At 36.4% G+C, this 15,535-nt stretch overlaps 3 protein-coding genes and 1 pseudogene across 3 annotated transcripts; 3 read left to right on the forward strand and 1 right to left on the reverse strand.

The window, feature by feature from the left end:
- Positions 1–742: 742 nt before the first annotated feature.
- On the forward strand, positions 743–1,777 carry LOC145017057 (uncharacterized). Its single transcript, XM_078975159.1, has 2 exons — positions 743–1,328; positions 1,398–1,777. The coding sequence occupies exons 1-2, from the start codon at positions 743–745 to the stop codon at positions 1,775–1,777; spliced, it is 966 nt and encodes a 321-aa protein (XP_078831285.1).
- A 3,196-nt stretch (positions 1,778–4,973) lies between these two features.
- Positions 4,974–7,517, reverse strand: LOC145017058 (uncharacterized). Its single transcript, XM_078975160.1, has 4 exons — positions 5,952–7,517; positions 5,424–5,877; positions 5,048–5,154; positions 4,974–4,988 (listed from the first exon to the last, which is right to left on the reverse strand). The coding sequence occupies exons 1-4, from the start codon at positions 7,371–7,373 to the stop codon at positions 4,974–4,976; spliced, it is 1,998 nt and encodes a 665-aa protein (XP_078831286.1). The 5' UTR covers positions 7,374–7,517.
- Positions 7,518–7,891: 374 nt separating this feature from the next.
- Positions 7,892–10,998, forward strand: LOC145018453 (zinc finger CCCH domain-containing protein 40-like). The gene is given in 9 exon segments (XM_078976336.1): positions 7,892–8,015; positions 8,528–8,637; positions 8,724–8,814; positions 8,817–8,845; positions 8,848–8,994; positions 9,722–9,945; positions 10,107–10,449; positions 10,452–10,558; positions 10,560–10,998. Coding segments are annotated over 8 exon segments (1,374 nt in total). The 5' UTR covers positions 7,892–8,015; positions 8,528–8,532; the 3' UTR covers positions 10,888–10,998.
- Positions 10,999–14,599: 3,601 nt separating this feature from the next.
- LOC145017059 (uncharacterized) lies at positions 14,600–15,220 on the forward strand (annotated as a pseudogene).
- Positions 15,221–15,535: the final 315 nt, after the last annotated feature.

Below are 15,535 nucleotides of genomic sequence, written 5' to 3' on the forward strand. Positions count from 1 at the left end.
CTTATAAATAGGAGTTGCTTTCACTGATACAGTTTTCATAGTGAGTGACACCCTTTTATAGAAGAAATCATGTTACAGACAAATCTTTTTGACTATGAAATGAACTGGTTTGACTATGAATTCAAAAAGTTGAACTACGAAATCCAGACAAGTACCTTATGTAGTATTGTCTTGTCGGTCAGTGAAATTTGACTATGAAATGAACTGGTTTGACTACGAATTCAAAAGGTTGAACTACGAAATCCAGACAAGTACCTTCTGTAGTATTGTCTTGTCGGTCAGTGAAATTTGACTATGAAATGAACTGGTTTGACTACGAATTCAAAAGGTTGAACTATGAATTGTGAACATTAGAGATACAATATTTTCTATTTATAATCTCATTTGTGTGATGATTGTAGAGCACTTTCATCGGTTGTGAAAATGAGTACTAACATCGGAAGAAGCTTTTCTCAACTACCAATTTTCTTACATAACCTTCAACGAACAAATCCTAATACCTACACAGCAATCAAGAAAACCGATACCAACCGCTTCCAATTCTGTTTTGTGGCTTTAGGTTGCGTGGTATGACATACTAATTTTATTGACTTACATAATATTTCATGGTAATGTATCTCGATTAGTTTTTACTCATCATTAATATGTGTTCGTTTTTATGTAGATTCGTACCTTCGTTAGGTGCTTGATACCCCTGATATATGTGGGTTATTTACCCCTTATTGGGAGCTATCTGACAACCATGTACTTCGCAGTGGCTGTAGATGGAAATCATGAACCACTTCTCTTAGCAATTGGTTTAGGAACCTTAGAGTGTGAAGAATCATGGAGATGGTTCATGATAAGGTTAAAAGATTGTTTAGGTGACGACATAGAGGTTGGTTTCATAAGCAACATGTGTGATAAAATAGAATTTGGTGTTTATAGTGCCTACCCGGATTCCTATCATGGATATTGTCCTAAAGATATAGCTCGAAAGATACGTGACTGTGTGGGACGTAACAGTACGGAAGCTGAATCGTTGTTTTGGAAGTCATGCAATGCATACAACGTTGATGAATTTTACTTGTGTTTGGAAAGGTTGCAAACTGAATGTAGGAAATCACCTTTATTTTCCTTGCATAGGAGTCCAATTTACTGGCTAGACGATATTCCGATTTCAAAATGGACACGAGCATTTTTCCCAAGAGTACGCTACAATGTTAAATCGATTGACGTCCCTGAAATTTTGCAAGTTATATCCAGACGTGAGTTTCCTATAATAACGATGATTGAGTTAATCACCACGTCGATACAATCCAAGTATGCTGAACGGGCCGACGTGGCGGGTAAGAGAGATTGTTTTATTTACTTTTTTTAATGTGTTATTATTTGTATTAAAATATCAAAATTTTCAGGGAGGTTATCTGGTGGGTTGACCCCTTACGTTGAGGGTAAAGTTCAAAAATCTGTCAACAAGTCTTACAATTGGAATGCTAGACGTTTGTATGGGGATAAATATCAAGTCGATGATAATTTTGCAACCACCAACGTACAACTTGAACGAATGGTATGTAGTTGTGGTAAATGGCAAAAAAGCGGTATACCATGTGCCCACGCTATAGCATGTCTTAGAACCCGTACATCTGAATCCATAAACAGATTGGTTGATTATAAGTTCACTAGTTATGTGTATCGACTTGCATATGGATCTGAGTTGGTGAATACTATACCATCGCATGTGCATTGGGAAATACCAAATGAAACGGTGGTCCTGTTACCTCCCTCAATGCAGTAGTTATTCATGTAGCACCTTTATATGTTATGTAGTATTATGTATTAGTTTCGTGTTATGTATTAGTTATCCGTGAAACCTGTTTACATTTTATGTTGTATTATGTTTTAGTTATTTATGTACCTCTTTCATATTTTATGACTTATTATGTATTAGTTATTTAATTAATGTCGTATTATGTATTGGCTTTTGAGGAAACAACACATATTAAAAGAAATGGACTTTTATTAAATACTGATGCCTACAGACATACAACAACAAGCTACTTAAATAACGAAAATCCATTACCATAACCAACATGCATATTAAAAATAAGGGACATTCTTTAAAACATTCCATGCATCTAAGTGGGTAAACTCGCTACCATCATATTCAAAACGGTATAGTTCCAAAGCCACCTGCCGTAGAATGTCTTCATCCGTATTTGCATGTTCAGAATCCAACTCGTTGTAAATACGTTGAAATTCTTTCACCTTCATTTTCAAATCCAGAAACTTGGCTTTGACATCTTTTCTTCTTCGATATTGACTACGCCCCATTAAATGGTGAAACAAATGACAGACACGAGACCAAAATGATCCAGCACGAACTTGTGGGGGACCCGGTGGAAAATCCTCCTCTACAGTTATAATCCAAGCTTGAACCAAAGCGACCTCCTCTGCGTTCCTCCATGAATGTGGTGAGTCCATAATTGCAGGGATGGAAGTAATACGAAACAACTACAACGCATATTAAAATCTATTTATAACGACTCCTTCATTTGCTGCTGCAATGGCTTGTCAATTCAAGCAGCAATGTATTGTGTTGTCATTCGTCCGGGGATGACTTGTCAACTCAAACAGTGCTCTGTTATGTTATTAGTATAGTACACTGCATTCGTCAGTTAATTTTGACTATGAAATGCAGACATATTAGAAGATTGGACTGTGAATTTGTGTAGAAAGTACTATAAATTGATCTTATGTTACACAAATACTTTATTAAATAAACCAATACTGCTGTTCAAAAATTGTTTTTTATATTCCACTCTGTTAGTTTCAATCAAAATGAGTTCTATATCATGGAGCAATGAAGAGTTCTTGGTTCTTACACATGCTTATATTCATGTGTACGAGACAAGCAAGTTGAACTATCCAATGTTTTGGACCCGTTTAACCAAAATTTTCAATGCTGAAAACCAAAGGGCTACAACAAACGATCGTGATGAACTAGACATATTAGCAAGATGGTATGAAATGAAAACCGAAGTTCTATTATTCAACGATCTTTATACCAAAATTGACGACACCCGTTTAAATGCTACTGAGGAGGTTATCTTGGAAGCTGCTAAGGAAGAATACAAGTCATTAAGTAACGGGTTGGAATTCCAGTTTGAAGCCCCTTGGAATATTTTGAAATATATCCTGTTTGTTTACAATCTATTTTAGTTTATTATTTGAGTACTAGGTTATTTTCATGTAGTAGGTTATTTTCATGTATTATTTATGTATTTCGTATGTATTTCTTTTATATAAAATGTATTTTAGTTTATTATGTGAGCAACTCGTATGATTAACTTGAGTTAATAAATGGTCATTGCATTAGTTATCACAATATATTAGAATACATTAGTAACAAGGATTCCATGAACCATTAAAAACATCACAACAATTACATGAAAAACAACGACATAATACGAACAAAGCATTAACGTAAAACACAAGTCCATTGGTTATTCTTAACACAAGATAGAGTCGTCTACTTGAAATATTGTTTATCTCTAACAACCTTCCAAACTTCCTCATATTCGAAGTCTCTGCCGTCATGCTGACAGATATAAAACTCTGTAACAACTTCCAAGAACTCTTCTTCGTCACGATAACGAACATTGTTACGTTTCGCATAACCACATGCTCGATTGAACCATGTCACTTGTTCCTTTACATCCGTCCACTTAGTAACAACATCTGATTTTTCTCTTTTTTGCCCTTCTCCCATCTCATGGTTAAACAAAGATGTGATGCGACTCCATTCATCACCAATTAGGCAATGCGGGGGAGCAAGTAAACATACACCTTCCTTAACACTTAGCCAACATCGTGTTAGAACTAACACCTCGTTTGTCGTCCATGGCCTTTCAGAATTGGAACCAGGTACTTCATTCGAAGAACTTGCTGCATTCGACGACATTTCTAATAATGGGAATTCGTTTCGTTTAGGTGATTCGGGTGTTTGGTTATTATATCGTGAACATCTATTTATATAAGTAAATAGACTATCAATTAATACTTTGACTACGAAATGGTTATATTTGGACTACGATTTTCAGCTTTATGCAGTGTTTTGTCATGTCAAACTGTAATTTATCTCTTGTCCCTTAAGGGCCCCACTTTTATGTGCAAGTTACTACAGTGACTTGTCATTACTGTCTATCTATACAGGTTACTACAGTGTTTTGTCATGTCAAACTGTAATTTATCTCTAGTCATTTCAAAGTTGGACTTGTCATTACTGTCTAGTTTAATACAATATCGACTTTATGTTGCAGTTCCCTGAGTTTTAAAATTACTTACAGATTAGGTTGCAAAAGGATCGTTTGTTGTTTTTTTAAATAACATGTTGTAATAGTTAAAAAAATCTGCAAACTATATTTTTTAATATAAAGTCTTCACTAATTGATACAATCAACAAACTAAACAAAAATATGATAGCATAGCAACGTCTTGTAAGATTTAATAAAAATATTACAATACATAATAAGTTAACAACTCGTCAATACTCTTCATTTCAAGGATGTTTTATATCAAAATCAGCGTTATAGGTTTGTGAGCAACTCGCTGAACCACCAATATTAAATGCCATTTCTGCAGTAGAAATTATGTGACGTGCTCCGTTACCAAACGCCCTTCCAGTACAATTATTTCTCGTGTGTCCAATTTGACCACATGTAGAACACTCTTTTATAATTGGACCCTCGCCTTAGGATGGAATGCGGTCTGTGTTTCTTGGCCTGCCTGGCTGACGTTTATCCATTATTGGTGGCTTAACAATCATCAAATCATCGGGGATCTCCCATTCGGATGGCTTTGGCAGAGGGTTTATTGATTCCTCATATGTTTTCCTCAGTGTTTCGGTAAAGTAAGCATTTAATGCATACCTCGAGCAGTCTTCGTAATTGTTCACTGTTAAACATCTTATGACATGACCACAAGGTATCCCATCAAGTTGCCAATGCCTGCATGTACATGTCATATGTTTGAAATCAACAATCACATTTTGTGCCCCCTTTTTTACCTCGCATTTCGTATTAGAGATCATGCGAACATCCCATTTGCTAAAACTTTTCTTGTTCTCTTTTACAATTTCATCCGCCCAAGGGGTAAGAATTGTTGTTGTTTCCGCTAAAAAAAGAGCCAAAATGAAGAAGTTAAGATCAATAACATCAAAATTAATAAAACATTAATATTAAAAATTTACTTAATACCTGCAAAGTTACGTCTTTGAAACTACCATTGTTGCATTGTAGCACGAAAAAAATCGATCAACATAAGTATTGGCACCTTACGAGCGTGTCTAGATAATGCATTTATAGACTCCGCACTGTTGGACGACATAAGATTGTATCGGTTCCCTTTAAAATGTGCTCTGGACCAAGTTTCTGGATTTATACTTTTCAAATACTCCCATACTGGTTCTTTTGTCATTTTCATAACATCCATGGCGGCATCAAAAGCATCAATTGTGTACGCCCTACACGCCTCCCAAAAAATTCCTTTAACCGTCTTACTCTTGCCGAATCTAGAGACTATGTTGAAATACAAATGGACACCACATATTCCATGATGAGCGTGAGGAAAAATGTTGGCAACGGATGTTGCTATAGATGGAGACCTATCAGATATAATTGTAAGCTCCTGCATATTTCCTATGCAATCACGTAGTTTTTGAAAAAACCATGTCCAAGAATCGGTACACTCATTTTTGCATATACCATATGCAACCGGTAATATTTGGTTTTGTCCATCCTTAGTAACTGCAAGTAACATGGTACCTTTGAACTCGCCCTTTAGGTGAGCTCCATCTACTACTAGGGTCGGTTTACAAAATTTGACAAAAGCGCGTACCTACCATACATTGTATATCTATTCAAATACACCAAAATATAAATTAAAAATTAATATAATATGATAATACTAACCGAGCAACCGAGTGCGACGTACAGAAACTCAAAGCGGTCATCAACATCTGTTTTAATATGTGTGACAGTACCCGGATTATGTTTGGCCAAGTTGTGACAATACGTCGGAAGTTTGGTAAAAGAATCCTCTTTCGAACCCCTTAACGACAACAATGCATATTGCTTCGCACGCCATGCCTGATGGTATGAGATATTGATATTCAATTGAGCATTCATATCGTTAACAATTTCTTTTCCCCGATACACTCTACTATAGTCTTCAGCCAAAACATCAGCAACATATTCACCCAAAACATATTTGTTTGCTTGTCGATGATTAGGTTGCAACAATGTTGAAGAACATGTGTGTACATCAACAAATTTATTCACTTGGAAAAGACCATCAGAATTTTTAATTGCTTTTGCTCTTAGTAACCAAGAACAATTTTTCGAAACACACACAGCTTCATACCTTGATTTGGTGGATCTACTTGTCCTCGTCTGGAAACCTTCTCGAAGACATTTTTTACCAATACACCGCTTTAAAAGTTCTTTGTTCTTAAATATACTCTCACATTGAATCTTTTGAAGATTCATGTCTACCATCTGTGTTGGGATATCTTCATTAATATCAACTGGCCATGCTGGTACAGGGGGCATATCGTGAAAAAGGTTATCGGGAAACTTAGCTTTAACTTCATCACCCAACTCATCTCTATCGGAATTGCTTTGTAGCTCGCTTATATCTAAACATACATCACCAACATCAACATAATGCCCGTAAACATGATTTTTTTCATTTTTTTTACTTGAATTTTTTTTCTTTTTTGTTTTATCTACCACACGCCTATTCATAAGTTTAACTTCTTGTTCGGCAACATCATCACAACGACCACCCACATGATTAAGATATGCACCAACATCATCATCACCAACAGACTTGTAATTCTCAGGTTCCACATAGTGAATAGGTGAATAACTAACATTAACATTTTCAGCAACACTGTGAAACTGAGGTACACTAGGAGTATTGTAAGTACCTATCGGATCGTTGCTCCCTTTATAACTGCATAAATTACCAACAACTTGGTTTCCAATTTCACCAGCCCCATTAACCTCCTCAACTTCATCAACCACCACAAACACTTTCACAGCCCTTCCTCCACTACATTTTATTACGTTTATCAACATTCTAACATCCATGTCTTCAACTATAGCTATATAATAATTTAATTCAGGATGGTGGAAACGAAGACTAATTCTATATTTGTCTAACAAACCAATTTTGCTTCTTACCAAAGATACAAAATCACTATAACTAATATACTCAGAAAATATCAAAGCAAGTTCAGAAATACCTCCCTGTGGACATATGTATTCCAGATTAGTTCCATTAACTTGCCATCTCCCACCGGTTACAAGACAAACCATATATTCAATCATTTTTTGAGAAAATTGTAGAGAGAGTTCCTAAACAAATAACAACCAAAATGATATTTTTTCTACAAAACTATTTATATAGCAACCTGATTTCGTAGTCAAAACAAACCATTTCATAGTCAACCTAAAAAAAAAAAAAAAATTCAAAAAAAACCACGATTTCGCAGATACAGTCAGAGGATTTCGCAGATGGACCTATTCCATCTGCGAAATAACCCCTATATATACAGCAAAAAATTAAAAAAAAAAAAAAGGCCACCTGCGAAAGTACAAGCACCTAAAGCACAGTTGTGCTTTAGGCACTTGTACTTTGGTAGATGAGAAACCCATTTCGCAGATGGGACCTTCTCATCTGCGAAATGGATGGTTATTTTTGTAATTTCGATTTTTTTTGACTATTTTTGTAATATCATTAGTGTAAAGGGCTATTTTTGTAAATTTTTCTATATAATATTTTTATATTTAAATCCAAAATTAACTACTTTGTCGTGGTAACTGTGTCATCGCTATATAAGAAGTCCTGCTATTTTGTGCATACGAAAAATCTTTAAACAATCTCCGCGGATACGGATTAGAGGGAGAACCCCAACGTAGCCCTATTGCATCCGTCGTTTCTCCATCAACATCGCTCCAACTAAGAATCAGGTAATAACTCCTCATCTATACCTTCATTTGAATAATTTTATTCATTTATTTTTTATGTAAATGACTGAGGATGTCAAGTTGTTAGATTAAATCTTGGGTAGGTCTCAGTTGATTTTTTTGATTCTGTTCTCGTGAATCTATAATCTTTCCCGTCTCTTTGGTATGATTTCGTGGTTTAGATAAAATATACAACAGTTTCCAAGAAACCCTAACATTTCTTATTGGTTTCTTTTCGTTTTTGCATTTAAAAATCGGGATCTTTGTTAGTTTAGTTGTGATTAAGCAGTTTAAGCCCTGTTTTTTCTGTAAGTTTTAGTTCTTTTATTATCGTTCATACTCTATAGAGTAATTTAACTTGTAGGTTCGGTGTTAGTGGATCATTATATGGTTATATCTTTACCAAAGTTAAAAACAGCCACTGAAATATGCAAAGAGAGTGGTTTTAGCTTATTTTCAACTGTGAACATTTATTAACAAGATTTTTTTTTTTTTTTTTTTTTTGCATTTTACAGGACAAATGGCACATAGAATATTAAGAGATGTTGAAGCTGATGGCTGGGAACGCTCTGACTTCCCAATCATATGTGAATCATGCCTAGGTGACAATCCTTACATTCGAATGGTAATCTCCTAACACTTGTTCTATCTTCTAATTTTGATGCATACATTTCTCAATTTCTTCATTAAGTAACATTACAATACATGCAGACAAAAGCAAATTATGATAAGGAATGCAAAATCTGCACAAGACCCTTCACAGTCTTCAGATGGAGACCTGGTAGGGATGCAAGATACAAAAAAGTGAGATTTGTCAAACTTGCAGCAAGTTAAAAAAAACGTTTGTCAAGTGTGTCTATTAGATCTTGAATACGGTTTGCCAGTTCAAGTTCGTGATACTGCATTAAGTATCAACTCAAATGATTCAATTCCAAAGAGTGATGTAAATAGGGACTACTTTGCAGAAGAACATGATCTTAGGGTAAGTAACTTTCCAATTTATATACTCTATTTGCCCCTAAATTATGCATACTTTCCATTTATATCAAGTCCCATGAAAGATGCAATGTAACATTTTCTTTTTAGGGTAAATGCATGAAATAGCAATGTACTTGCGTTGATTTGTTTATTATATCATCATGCTTTTATTTTTTTCTTATTACCACATTGCCCTCTGAAATCTCTACCCAATTATAGCAATGTTATTTAAATACAAATCAATTTCCACTGCTCTATATCAGTAATTTTTTAAGTATAATGTTTTAATTAAGAAAAAAACTGACAAGAACATTGCTATAATTTGGTAGTTTCTTCAAAGTATAATGTTGTATAATGTTCTAAACCTTTTCCAATAAGAAAAAAACTGAAAGTACAATGGGTTAATAAGAATAGATATTGAAAGTACAATGTTGTAATAGATAGAAAAAAAAAAAGAGTGTTTGGTATATAGTACACAAATGAATGAAAGTACATTGCTATTTCTCGTATTTTGAGCTTTGCCTTCCTTTTTTTACCAAGCTTTAAATCTTAATTTTTTTTTTGTTTGTTAGTAATCGTTGCTTAAAGTTAATTACTTTTGGTCCAGTCTTCTTTATTTTGTTTTCATTAAGGAGGTTTAGGCCCTGTTTCTTTTATTTACTCATTAAGTACCCTTTCCTCTTCTTTTTTTGTTTTATTAAAAAGGCTTTATTCTGAACTAATTAAAACAGGCTAGAGCGGGTTTGGATTATGAGTCTTCATATGGGAAGGAAAGGCCAAATGATACTATTTTGAAACTTCAAAGGACAACACCATATTATAAGAGAAACCGAGCACATATTTGCAGTTTCTTTATTCGGGGTGAATGTACAAGAGGTGCTGAATGCCCTTACAGACATGAGATGCCTGAAACTGGCGAGTTATCTCAGCAGAATATCAAAGACCGTTACTACGGGTATGTCACTATTTTTATTTTTGCTATTTTATATAACATAATTTCCTATTATAATCTTATTTGACATTGTAGCCTTTATCCTATTGATATCAGTCACAATCCAATGCACGCCAAATGCAGTGTCCTATTAATTATATAACAAAATTTTATTATAATTGCAGAGTTAATGATCCGGTTGCATTAAAACTACTAAACAAAGCCGGTGAAATGCCGTCACTCGAACCCCCAGAAGACGAAAGCATTCGAACACTATACATAGGCGGCCTTGATGCAAGAGTCACCGAGCAAGACCTCCGGGACAATTTCTACACACACGGTGAAATTGAATCCGTCAAAATTATCCCGCAACGCGCATGCGCGTTTATCACGTACACCACACGCGAAGGAGCAGAAAATGCGGCCAATGAACTTTCAAACAAACTTGTCATCAAAGGCCTCCGGTTAAAACTCATGTGGGGCCGACCACAAGCACCGAAACTAGATGGTGGTGAAGCGGGCCCCAATGAAGTCGGCATGTGGATCATGCCGGGCTGGTACCCCGTGCGGTTGTATCGCAGATACAACCGCCCGGTCAGGACAACCAAATGCCACCGCCGCAGATGCATTATTTCGGACCATCATGGACGGGCGTTTTACCCGCCCATGGATCCTCAGAGGATGGGGGCGGTGATTCGGAGTCAAGATGGTAGTGGGGGTAGTGGGTCGGGTGAAAACGTAAGTCATGCTTCAAGTGGTGGTGGTCCACAGTATGCTGCATACCCGCCACCACCGCCTCCTCCTCAAGGTGGTGGTGGTGGACGATATTATCAGCAGTATTATCCACCACCACCGGTTCCGGGACCATATCAACAATACCCTCCACAGTCTCTTCCGTCCGCAATGCCACCGCCAGGACAAGGTGGTGCTCCGGCGGCATCAGGAGGGCCGCCTCCACAACAATGAAGGCAAAAACTTTTGGTCTTAGCTGTTTCATGAAAACATGAAGGGATTATACACATCTTTGTAATGTTTGTATCTCAGACTGTTGGATATAGAAGAGATGTTTGTTTTTTATTTTCTTTTTGAAGTTTTTAAAAGTTTTTACTGCATGCTGCTTTTGAATATTCTCGAAACAAACATTTTTTTATTCTTTCTTTTTAGAGCAGTTAACCATCAACCTCTTGACTCACATTTCCATTCAATCTAATGATGTTTGGTCATAAGCCTTTTGGTGTTAACTGTATTATGTAAGGGTTGGTTTTTGTGTATATAAAAGGTATAACTATGTTATACTTTAGACTACATGGTGCACCGTTTACTGCATTATGTGATAAGCTGCCATATGCAGTAAACACTCTATCGAAACCGAAAAAAAATGCGGTTGGTCATGTTATAGATTTAGCACGTGTAAAAAGAAAAAATAGTTGTTGGCAATGACTATTTTGCATATTTTTCGGTTTTTTTTTCTTTCCAAAAACAACTATAAATACAAGCTATCACTTTTATATATTTCACATGCAAGCTACTTTCATTTTATAAAACTTTTGAAACATTTCTACTCCAAAAATGAATCCAAACAACCCTCAATTTACCATTCGTGGCAAATCGTGTGCAAATGTTTGTCCAATTGAGTTGTCGGATTACCGGCCACAAATGGATCCTTCTTCAATCTCACCCTGATCCTAACAATTTTTCTATCAACAAATACTACAGCAATTTTACATGATGCAAGCTATTAGCCTAACCACATTTCAAAAAAATTCCCTGCTCCCCAAAATACGGTCACTCACCGGAAGTTGAATTTGTTCGGGAAACTCAATCCGATCCCGAACCGGTAGCCGAGTCTGATCTCGAAATTGTTCGGGAAACTCAACCCGGATCATCCAACCCCAAAAAATGCAGAAAAAAAAAGCAAAAGCATCGGTTCAAAAAGAAAAGATGACATCTCAATAATGGAAACCGGCCAAAGAGTTGGTTTTAGCACAATCTTAGGTCGATATTTTCGAGGATTTCAACAAAGGAAACAAGCAAAAAGATGAATATTTTTGGCGACGGATAAGTGATTGTTTTCTTAAGATCATGGATCGTGGAGAGTACCGCACTAATTAAAGACCAATGTACTAGCAAGTTTCACGAGATTAACACAACAGAAAGCAGGGAAGATGATGAGCAAATCTTAGAGAATACCCTTAAATTTATCTTATTGATAATAAGAAGTCGTTCAAGTTTCTTGATGTTTTGAGTTTTTTATCCAACTCCCGGAAAGGGATAAAAGAATATGGTAGCGAAGAAGGTGGTTCGAAATGAACCAAAGTTTCTGAGACGTCTTACACTATTTCACCGGGTGCTCATTTTGGGGTTGATTTGAACGAAGTGGATAAGCTCAAGCTAGAAGAAGTGGTTTTAGGATTGTAATCGTTTTTATGATTTTTTTTATCATTTTTAGGAATGTAATCGTTTCGATTAAAGTAATGAAGTTTTTTTTAGTTAAATACATGTTATTCAACTAAAAAAAGGAAAAAACTAAAAATGCTTTTTTACTTTATTACATTTTATTCAATTAAAAAAAAAAGTGTGGTAAGGTGTGATATGACACCCACTAGTTTTGTGGGATGTGGTAAAAAATACCGCGACAATTAAAAAGTATAATGAGTATGGTATGACACCCACCAACCTTAAATGATACTTAAAAGTGTGACACGGGCATCAAAGGGTGTTGAAAGAAAAAGCCAAGATAGTAAAGCAAAATGATTCTTCGTGACTTTGAATTGTCTGGAGCCTTGAGATGCGATATTTTATACAAGAAGTTCAAATACACTTAAAATATTGTTAGTGCATTGAGATTGATCTCCCAAGTAATAGGTTGTAGGATTGGCGTGGTGTTTACCATTTGTTTTTGAATTGTGTATTTTTGGGTAAAGGATGTGGTGATCTAGCCGAATCAATATGGGTGGTGCTATGCCATCAGCTCGAGCCCTTCCCTTTACTAGCTGAAGTACCTGAAACCAAAACTGAAAATTGTAAGCACGAAGCTTAGTGAGCTCCCCCAAGTTACCACATACCATACAAAACACATATAACAATTAACATAACTTTGGGACTCTTCCCAACTGCATCAGGACGAATCCCAACATCGACTTACCCGGCATCGGACTCCTGTTCGGCATCGGGCTCACCCTGACATCCGACTGCATCGGGCATCGGGCTCACCCCGACACATACTCAACATAACATATATCATAAACACATTACATAATCACATAATCTACATCGGGCTTGCCCGATATCGGATCGGAGTCCGGAACACATAACACAACATGCATGAATCACAAAGACATCAAACATATATAACTACTTCTCGGGACCGCCCCGACATAGGACCAAAGTCCGAAAACACACAAACTGCATCTGGCTAACCCCGACATACTCTACTACTTAAACGGGCCGGCCTTGGTGCCTTAGACCCATTCCTACTAGAAGAAAACTCACCTATCAAATCTGCTGAAACTCATACGAGGTAATACTGATTGCTGCTCCAGCTACTTCGCAATTATCATGACCAAACAAACATTTGTCAAAAACTGGAGATTCTTTATGGGTAAATGACCATTCTACCCCTGCTAAGATGTGGATCATATCCAAGGCCCAAATCCCTTTAATATTTCCGAGTCCACTAATGATCCAACTACAGATCCTCCAATGGACCAATTTTCTAAATTGGGCCCAGCTTCTCAAATGGGCCTAAAGCATCCCATAGACGTCCATAGTCTATAAACAGACCCCTGATGGCCCATTAAGGCCCAGTAGATAATAAGTCTAATAGCTGGCCATTCCGAGGCCCAAAAAGATAAAAGCCCAATATTGTTGAGTACGCGGGGCGTACTCGCTGCATGGTTTGTACGGTGCGCGTACATGCTGGTACGCCCAGCGTACCACCCTGTTAAGCTATACCTCCATTAAGCACTTAATACTCCACTTAACAGGCTATAACTACATATCCAAGTCCTTTTTGATGTCTTAACTCCTAAAGTCGATCACTTGGTGGTTTGCAACCCACCAAGTGAGCCCAAACATAGAATAATGGCAACTAACTTCATAAGAGTGGCTAGATCTCATGCATGGATTCAAAAGAGCCTCAAAGATTGGAACTTCACTGCTAAAAGAATGTTTTGAGCCTCAAGGATGGAAATCCCAAGCTAAAAAACGGAATGGTATAATAAAGGTCCATCCTTTGGACCTAAAAATGTCCAAAACTCCATGTTCTTAGATCTACACTTCTAGGAGGAAAGTTTAAAGCTTTATACCTTCTTTGTGATCCCAAGGAGGAAATAGTTCCAGATCCTTGAGCTCCTTGCACCTTGGTTCTTCTCCTTCAACTTCTTTTCACTTCTTCTAAGCCTTCCTTTACTCAAAACAAGCTCAAGAGGTCAACACACTTATCAATGGAGTAGGAAAGGCGTATTAGGGTTTTCTGAGGGTGGAGACTGGTAAGGAGACCAGGAGTATGGCTATAATGAAGCCTTTATATGCCTTAAACCCTAAAAATTAGGGTTTGGCTCCTGCTTACATACGTTGCGTGTAAACTTGGTACACTACGCATACGTGTGCGCGCCCCCGAATCCGATGCGTGACTCTACGCCCCGCGTAGGCCAAGGCTAAGCTCAGCGTACATCTTATGGACGACCCAAATTCTTGGTCCATCAACGTAGGTCCAAACCAAAAACCTTTTATGCCATTAGGCCCAAGATAAATTATAAAATAAATAAATAAAACTAATAACTCAATTATCGAGTGTTACAGAATGACAGAAAACACTATATTGCAGTTGAGTTCGAGCCATCAAAAGAGATCAGAGGTGGTTCATGGTATGCAAATGGGGAACTTGATCAAGTCTTCATTAACGACCTTAAAATCCTTTCCTTAAAGATCATTCGTAGACTAAAGGTTGCAATTGCTTATGGAGTATACAATTTTTTTTGGTGTGTGTATGTGTGTGTTAAAAGTAGGCAAATTAAAACCGATTACATGAGTCAGCAACTAAGTGAGATATTAAAGTCTATGGTTTCAGATAATATGATTATAGATGTGAAGAGTACTGGATTGGGGGAATACCATTCGGTTCCTATTGGGAATTTATGTTATAGATGTCCATAGGGGGATTTGGGTCAGGGTTTAAGTTTGATAATAGGGGAAATAGTGTCAATTCCTTGTGGGGTTTGTCCAAAGATAGTGTATGCTTGATGGACTTATACATCCAACTATTTGTGTTTACTACACCAAGAGGTTAGATTTCTGAGCATGACACCATGTTTACAAAGTACATTTGATTTTGGGTGTATAGTTTTTAGGTGTTTGGTTTGTTTTCTTGATCTTTATCTAGAATCTTGTATACTTTTTTTTGTTTCATCCTCTAAGACATGTTCATCTTTTATGGGTTTGGTTTTGTAAGTTTGGTGAAAGTTTCATATGATTTCTTATTAGACTATTGAACTTTGAACGATCATGTCATTGTTCTATTTAAGTTGAATAAAAGTGAATAAATTAAATTATAATGCCACAATAAAAAAATGTAAGGTTAATTGTTATGAGATGATATTGGTATGGTTGTTTT

Source organism: Lactuca saligna, chromosome 9, assembly GCF_052625555.1.
Source record: "Lactuca saligna cultivar CGN05327 chromosome 9, ASM5262555v1, whole genome shotgun sequence".
Taxonomy (NCBI): domain Eukaryota; kingdom Viridiplantae; phylum Streptophyta; class Magnoliopsida; order Asterales; family Asteraceae; genus Lactuca; species Lactuca saligna.

Bases quoted from the DNA above. Each gene is read 5' to 3' on its own strand.
- LOC145017057 (XM_078975159.1), top strand. From the start codon at position 743: ATGTACTTCGCAGTGGCTGTAGATGGAAATCATGAACCACTTCTCTTA. The intron at 1,329-1,397 runs GTAAGAGAGATT...CAAAATTTTCAG, and splicing joins TGAACGGGCCGACGTGGCGG to GGAGGTTATCTGGTGGGTTG.
- LOC145017058 (XM_078975160.1), bottom strand. From the start codon at position 7,373: ATGATTGAATATATGGTTTGTCTTGTAACCGGTGGGAGATGGCAAGTT. The intron at 5,878-5,951 runs GTTAGTATTATC...AATGTATGGTAG, and splicing joins ACGTCGCACTCGGTTGCTCG to GTACGCGCTTTTGTCAAATT. The intron at 5,155-5,423 runs GTATAAATCCAG...CTCTTTTTTTAG, and splicing joins AGTATGGGAGTATTTGAAAA to CGGAAACAACAACAATTCTT.